Raw genomic sequence first — 8,462 nt, 5'->3', positions numbered from 1 at the left:
AAAAACTTCTGATGTTTCCAAAGAATAATTGTCCTTTTGTATACCAGAGGTTTCTTGGGACGTTTTGGATGAAAGAGCTAAGTGGACATCCCTGCTGTTATGGGAAGTTATTGGGAAGGTTCATTTGAAAAAAGAAGATAGAATTGCACTGCAAGGAACAAACCTGTGGTGGATGCCAGTGAAAGACATACAAGTGCTATATAAAGTTTTCAAGTGATTTTACTCTTTCAAACTATTACAAAAACAGTAACGAGCATTAAAATTGGGGGTTTTTCTGCTGTTGGCTTAGCTCTTAGTGTTGGGAAAGGTAATAGGTCCAAAAGCAGAAATGGAGTTTTTGTTTCTGGATGAAACTACACAATCTACTGAAAATTCATAGATAGAGGTTTAAATCAGCCAGGACTTGGGGCAAGAGAATCCTGCATTGCTATAACTTTACAGTAGTGTTTGTGCTTGTGAATGTTGAAGTCCTCAAGTGATTTTACATTGCCTAAACCAGAGGCTCTAGGAGAAGCCTCAGTTACTCTATGCCTAGCTGTAAAACAAGGGAGGAAAGTCCATCAGTCTTCTCTCCAACTTGAAACAGCATTGTAGTTGGCTTTGCCCTGCTGTCTTTGAGATCTAGGTAAGAATAAAAGTAAAATAAATACTAATTATTGTTTCAGAGAGGAGAGAACAGGGATGTGGTGGCTGCTCTGACCCTGGCAGTGTTCAAGGCCAGGCTGGATGAGCCTTGAGCAACCTGATCTAGTGAGGAGGCGTCCCTGCCTAGGACAGGGGGCTGGGACTAGATGATCTTAAAGGTCCTTTCCAGCCCCTAAATTCTGTGATTCTGTGATGACTTCCACTTGAAATTTCTAATACCAAAATCATTGTAAGCAGTAGCTATCTAGATGGGTAGCTGGACAATTTAATAAAGCTTTTCCTAAAGCATTGGAAGTGTATGTGAGTATGTATGAGAGATGAGAAGGCATACACTGAAAATGTTGTTCCAGAAGGCAAAGATTGCCAGCCAACAAAGGTAGAGTCATGGTGCTATTCTGGTGTTGATATTTTGTATTTACTGATTGGAAGCATTTAATTCACAAAACTTTTCACAATGACACTCTGTGCAGTTATAGTAAACATTTAAGCAACTGTAGGAACAAATGGTTTTCTTCAGAAAATGTATAAAATGGACATCAGCTTGTGCCCTCCATCCCCTCCCAAACAAAACCCCCAAATGGCTTTAGTATGGATAGTGGCTCTTTACAAATCTGCCCTTTTGCTTTACACACCTGACCTTAGTGCTGCTTTAGAAGTAACACACATCCCAAGGGTCAGTGTAGGGGCAGGAGGCTGAGTCTGAGCTCAGTCTGAAGCCCTACCTGGCTGCCTCTACATTCCATCAGGAGCTGTCTCTGACCTCCTCCAGGTCTCCTAGTGTTGAGGCTGAAGGACAGGGGGTTTGACTCAGCCTGCAGCCAGCATCAGTGCAGTCACAGAGCCATCCTGAAACAGTTGTGTGGGCTCTGGTGGTGCCTTAGCCCAGGAAGCAACTCTGCTGCAGCTTGTGGTACCCTGCCAGACTCAAGCTGGCTTTGCTTATCACCTGCAGTGGTTCATCCAGCTTATCCCATGTGCAGATGTGACACCACTCGTGGGAGAGACTTTGAAGTTAGTAAAGCATTGTGCTCGTGGAGTTTAGATGCCTCTATTTATAGTCAGCACAGAGTGAAGCCTCCACAATTGAATCTATTTGTAAATGCACATATTTCTTACTAAGTCTTCTTCATGTCCCCTTGAGCTTTGTTTTTTGTGTGCGTGTGGTTTTGGTTTGGTTTGGTTTCTCTTCTTAAAAAAGACGTCAAACTCTGGTTTAACTTTCTAAGAACTCCCTTTTCTGGAACTGGAGTTTGAATGTTTGGAAGGTGGTTCCAAAAGGTCTGTTCTTCAGTGTTACGAGAGGAAACCAGCATGGATAAGTTCAATATTCATTCTAGCACAATTTCATGAGAAACAAGAAGTTGAATGTGGCACATGCTTCTGTATGCAGCACTTGTGGGTCGTTCCTTTGGTTTAAGAGGGACTTCTCTTCAATAAGGAGTAAGTCTTTGTAAGTTTAAGTTCTATAGGTGTAGCTTAAGGAGGAACAGAAGGAGGTTCATTTTCCATGCTTAAGTCTTCTCAGGTTTACAGAGGAGGAAGCTGGATAGAAAATCTGTGTTGAAGCTCATTTGTTAATGTTTGTACTAGGTAGTTGTACTATAGTTTATTTGTTAAATCATTCTCTCAATGTCTATAGGGGATGTTAATATCTGCAGGGGATGTTACAAGTTGGCAGCATCTTTTGAAGGTTAATGGTGTTCCCTCAGATTCAGCTATGAAACTGGGGACATGTCTCTTGTGACAAGCCCTTGGTATTTTAGCTGTGTTCATTAGTGCCATAAGGAAAGGGCTCTGGTAAACTAGCAGTAAAATATTGGGGGTGGGGGCTGTATTTTGGCATTTTAAGTGAGTAGATAGAGATTATTTTTAGCATAAAGACAAATTACTGATCATCCTCATAACCACTTTTTCCTCTTGCTGATACATAGTTTAATTTCTTGTTATCCCATTGATGGTAATGGTGCAGCTAGTTTACCCTTCGAGGCTTTAAACATGAAACTTTGCTGCTTTTTGTTTGCTTTCTTTTCTGTTTTGTTCTACACTGAGCTATTGGCCACGTTGACTAACATTTCACTCTACTTTCATCTCTTGGGTTGCTCTCTGTAGACTGGTGAAGTGTAGGGCCAGAATTCCCTTTTTTGTCCTGGATTTGTACAACTCTGAATGGACAAAGTCTGAGCCCCAGCATGGAGTTCATATTGGCTGTGAGAGTCCAGAGCAGATGTTCCATTGCAGTTTGACAGTCATTTCCTATTAGTATTAGAAATTGAGCACTGTGACCTGTAAGACCTAGCAAATTCCATATAATACCAGTTTCTTCCTTTACATGTAAGTATATTATTTATGGCATAATGAAGTGTGATTATTGTCTAAACACTTTCCTATATTGAATACTAATCTGCAGAGAATGAGTGGCAGCCAGGAAAAGCAATGCTGGTGGGAAAAGGCTCTCTATTCTCCCCTTTTTCCTGCATCACAGTGTGAAGGTAAGCACCTCTGCCTGTTAGAACTAACTTGCTCTTGGACCTGTGTTAGAATGAAATGCTCCTTGTTACAGACTGGAATTGCTGCAGATGAATTGGAGCTGTTGTCTGTATTTTAAGAAACCCACACCAGCTTCCACAATAAATTCTCTTACCTAAGAGAGAACTGGGATGCTTCAGTTGCACTTGTCATAGATCTCCAGATGAGAGTTTTTAAAAGAAAGTGTTTTTAAAATAGTCTTAACGTTTATGCAGATTTACTTCATTCCAGAGCCTGGAATTAAGTAAACAGCAAATTAATCTCTGACTCTGAAAATACTTTATTACAATTTTGAACATTTCAACTTGAAAAATACCTATTAGGTAGGTAATTTGGTAAGAATGTGAAAACATGATGATTACCTTTTATGGGTTTGCATAAATAACATGCCAGTTGTTCAGTGAACGTGTGGAATTTCACTCACACGGGAAGGAGAAGGATTTGTGATTTGGCCACTACTTTCACAATGACAGGCTGGGAATTTTTCTGTCGCACACAGGGAGCATGGTGTGTCAGGAGGGAGGCTGCTCAGGAGCCAGGTGTGCTTCCAGCACTTTCTGCTGCCTCCAGAAATCTGTAGCATCTGACGACTGACTCGGCCCCAGGTTTTCAGTGGACAGGAGGGAAGCTAGGCAGCTTTTTCTGCTGGTGTACCAATTCAGCTTTTCTGGGGAGAAGGCAAGAAACTAAGCAAGAACGTTCTACATACTGAACTGACAGGCTCTCTGCTGGGAGAAGCTCAGGGCAAGAAAGTTGATCAGAGGCCTGGTTCCTTAATAATCTGGAAGTAGATTAGCCAGTGATTACTCCTAACCTATTTTTGGAGTGCCCCTTAGAGTGCACTACCTAAAGAGCAGCGCTAAACTGTATTCTTGGTGCCAAAACTCGGTGCTTAGGACAGTTGGAGTTACTTTTAAGAAGAGGTTAATGTCACTCCCAAATGTGCACAAGGAAAGAGAATAGCTGGATGCTCACAGGACTTGGGTTTGCTTTTGGGACTGGTCACAGAACGTGCCCTGTTGGCAGAGGCCCTGGGTGCGTGAGAGGTGATGCTGTGTGGAGCCATGGGATGTTCCCGGAGCAGTTCCAGCCAAGCTCCAACCCCTGATCCCTGCACAGCTCCAGTGCAGAGCACGTCCAGGGTTTGCTCTCCAAGACCCAGTTTTTAACCAGGACCAGAGCTTTATCCCCAGAGGTGATGTTATTCTTTCACAAACCTCTAGCCGTATCCAGTTTTCTGTATGGGTGGTATTTATTGATGCATGTGATCCAAACACATCTATCTCTATGATAGATGTTGATGTTATATATGGATGTTTACTCTGGTAAGTAGAAACCACGGCCATTCACATCAGCTGGGGGTTTTGAGCTTCAGTGAGGATTAGGCTGCAGTTGCAGTGTATCATATATAGATATAGAAATGGGAATGATCCGGAACACTCTGCAGTATCAGAACTGAAATGTACTGAAACATTTATGATAAAAAAGTAATTCTTGTACTTTGGTATTTTAGATGTTTTTGTTAACTAAGTAGCTTATTATTTGGTTATCCAGGTAGCATTTGATGAAGCTTCAGTAGGGTATTGTGCCTAACTCTTTAAGGGTATCAGACCATAAAATCCCCCACAAGCACAGTTTACATGGCCTAGAGTGTGAATACGTCTCTGGATGCTTTCATTTTGGCTAAATGTAAATAACAGTGTTCCTCACTTCTGTTTTTTCTTCCTTTTCCTCTGAAACACCCCCACAAACACAATGTAAGAGTGCTATACAAATGCCAAGGGAGAGAATGGTGTAGGAGTACTTGCAGATGTAAAGGAAATATCCAATGATGATGAACATCTTTTAGATATTAATATGGTAAGTTTGTTATTGGTTTGGGGGAAGAAGTGTTTTGCTTATTTCGTAAGAGTGGGCTCCTGCATCTTTCCTTTCATCACAGTCCTCAGTCTGACCTTAAATGAAATTCTTGCAAAAACCTTCAAAAAGCTTATCTTCCCTTACTTTGTGTTTTAATCTTCTCTGCATCTTGAGCATTCTTTTGAAAATTCCTCAAGGTGGTGTACTTTGGGGAGTACAGCCCTATGTACAAACAGTTGTACTTCCAATAAATAAGCAGAGCTGCTTTTCTTTGGGAGTGCTTGGCATGTGCTTGTCATGAGCATTAAACATGAGTCTTCTTTTCATCAACTTCTAATTTCAGTATGGACAGAGTGGGCTGATGTGTGCTATGAGGGCAGAAAGGACCAGTAACTAAAGGCGTAAAGATAATGTATGCTGAATTCTGTCCTCATTACAAGCAAAAAAACCCACCCTAATCCTTTTTCTGTAGGGAGAAAAATTTCATGTGCACATGTTTGTACTGACACACCTTTAAACTTCCTGGTGATGGTAGTGCTGTCATTGACACTGTGACATGCTTGCTATGGCTTTACTGATTCAGCTGAAAATAGATTGAAAGTATATTTGCTCGAAGTTTAAGTCAGATCTGTGCTGTGTTTTCTTGCTATTTAATACTTACTGCCAAGTTTTGGAGATAACTTTTATACTAATTTTTCTAACACGAACCGTGATAAAGATGCATCCTAACTGAGTTCATTTGTTATTCTCTTGCTGTTTTGTGCAAATGCTAAAATTAAGGAATAGGAAAAAATAATGAAAGCCCCACCTTTTTTTCCTGCTGTTCTGCAGTCCTTTCTACATAGTGGACTAAGTCAGGAAAGAGGAGGACTTGCCTTGTAATCGTGGCATCTCTCTTGGACAACTACAAAACCATATAACCTCTCAGCCCAGAAAAAAGCAAGCGTGTTCTTTGTTGTTCCCCATCAACACTGTCAGTTTAAATCCTTAGGTTTCTTCTGTTTATGAAGCAAGATGTGCAGATGATATAAATGCTGAGGCAAAACCAAATGGCTTCAGGAAGAAGATCTACTCCAGTGATAGCTCCAGCTCTGAAGACACAGCTTCAGAAGGTGGAAGTGAATGGGCTGATCCGTGTGAGGAGGAGCTTTTTTCTCGAACTCAACTGTAAAAACTGCAGAGTAGAACAGATGATTGAAAAGTAACATGAGATGGAAAACTATCCTTCTTGAGGGTCTGTAGCTCTAAAACAACAACTTGAGTTTCCTCTTCAGTTAATGGATTCAGATGTGTATTTATCTTTCTCTTCTTGCTTATTTTATAGATGAGGACACAGCTGTCCTGTTGAAGATTTTTTTTTTTCCCCCAAAAAAAATACTGTTAAATTCTTGGCTATTTGAACTAGACTAGATTGTGTTGTCAAATCAAGAATGGATGTGCATGTGCTTGTCTTAGTAGTACCACTGCTTTTTTGCATCTTAATTGCAGTTATTTTCATTCGTAACTGTAGCCCTACCACTCTGACTATCTTCTTAGCATCGCAGTGTCTACAACTACTTCTGCTATTCAGAGACTTCAGCTTTCTGCACATTAGGCTTTGTTCGTTAGGAACTGGGAGATAAATACTTAACACTGTAATCTATCAGTGCCTTTCTGAATGCAGGAGAAAAGCATGAATGACTTGTCCAGTCTTCATTCAGTAAATCTCATAACTTTGAAGTAGGAACAACAGGGTTGTGCTTTAGAGACTTACAGAAACTGTGTTTTCTATCCTATGATTCCCCTCCCTCCCGCAAACCAACACTGAGGATACCATGGTTTGTATTTTTGCTAACTGGAGAAGCCAAGGATTTTTTGTAGGTATGGAGGCAATGTGGGGTTTTTTTCCTTTTTTTTTCTTTTTTTTTGTCCTTTTTAGCAACTTGCCAATGTGGGGCAGGAGTTGAAAAAAAGTAACACCAAAAATGCTAAACCACTGGGGTGATGTGTGGATTGTTGTGAATTTTGTTAACGAGTAATGAGAATGTTGTCTTGTTGCAGATGAAGGCATTCATGTAACCTGCAAAAGCATCCTGTACTGAACTTGAGCCTGAATGACTGAAACTCTCTAAAATGCTCAGAGTGTTCAATGTTTTAAATGCAAAGGGTCAGTGCTTCACTTGAAAGAAATCCTGTGGCTGCTGCAGTTAGCTGCTGTTGTGGCTGTAACTTAGTAAATCTTGTAGTTCATTTTGTGTTTCTGAGAGAATGTGTGGGGCAAGTTATGTGTGTGGTGGGTGGGGGTAGGGGAGGTGATGACTTACAACATACATGTGTGATTGCAGTAGTGATTGTTGCTTTATGTGACTTGCTTTTCAATTTTATTTTGTTAACTTAGAAAGTCAATACATTGTCAAGTTGCATCTGTACAAGACTATCAACTCCTTGTGCTTTTAACACATTATGCAAAATGTATAAGCCAGGAGGAGCAATATTTGCAGAACTAAACATTCTAAGTTTTTACCAACTCCTAGTTTTAAAAAAGTGACAACAACTAACTAGTCTACACGATTGCAGCATGTCTATAACACCAGGAAGTGCAGAAAGTCCAATACCGACTTGAAAAGCTTCACCATTAATTTTGACAGGCAATAAACCTCACGAGAACAGTAGCTGTTTGACACGTGAGCTGAACTGCCTTTGAAATATGTTCTGCGCTAGCAATGCTTTCTGAGTAACTGAGTTTTGTTGCCTTTATTCGATTGACAGTGTAAGAATTTAAACACAAGGCTGGGACACCAGGCCATGCCAGTCTGTGCAACGCTTTGGGTGAGATCCATACTAAAACTGGCTTGGTTTGTCCTTACCTAGGGACTTTATTTTGGTCCTCCTCTTAGACTATGTTTTAGGGTTTGTATTCATACAACAAATCTTTTGACACTTTACAGTTTCTTTTCTTAATTTATTTGCAGACTTTGGATAGATTTTTATATATTTTACTTTCTTCTGGAGCTTCCTTGAGAGGTTGTTTAGCACCTGCACTGAGAACTAGTTAACTGTAACATGAAAGTAAAAAAAAGAACTTTACACACAAATTCTTCAAATCACTACAATGAAGAATGGAATAGAACTTCATTTGAGAACAGGAAATGACCAAATGGACATATTTCAAACACAAACTTCAGCTCAGTTAACTCTGGCTAGAGCTGCTTCTTTGGTAAGAAAGGGCTCAACAATAACAAAGGTGTTGCTCATAGTTACATTGTGGCATGTAATAATTCCAACACCTTTGAGGAGAAAAAAATCCTATATTGAGCTTGGGCAATAACAAATTGTCTTTACTTGTTTTCATAGTTTAATGGCTAAAGCTCTAAGGCTTTCAGTGAGAGTTGAAGTGTGGTTTTTAGTTTTTCTGTATGGATAGAAACACACACAACAACAACAACGACAGA

General features: G+C 40.2%; 1 protein-coding gene across 1 annotated transcript in view; it reads left to right on the top strand.

Moving 5' to 3' along the window:
- The window catches only part of KIAA0232 (KIAA0232 ortholog), a 45,170-nt gene extending 37,891 nt beyond the window's left edge, over window positions 1–7,279 (top strand). Inside the window, 3 exon segments of the mRNA XM_009080687.1 lie at window positions 3,006–3,134; window positions 4,934–5,031; window positions 6,023–7,279. Of these exon segments, the coding sequence (XP_009078935.1) occupies window positions 3,006–3,134; window positions 4,934–5,031; window positions 6,023–6,202 (407 nt within the window). The 3' untranslated portion in view covers window positions 6,203–7,279.
- The last annotated feature ends 1,183 nt before the right edge of the window (window positions 7,280–8,462 follow it).

The sequence above is a fragment of the Acanthisitta chloris genome, unplaced genomic scaffold (genome assembly GCF_000695815.1).
Source record: "Acanthisitta chloris isolate BGI_N310 unplaced genomic scaffold, ASM69581v1 scaffold11908, whole genome shotgun sequence".
NCBI lineage: Eukaryota > Metazoa > Chordata > Aves > Passeriformes > Acanthisittidae > Acanthisitta > Acanthisitta chloris.
This window is presented reverse-complemented; position numbering and strand designations above follow the sequence as displayed.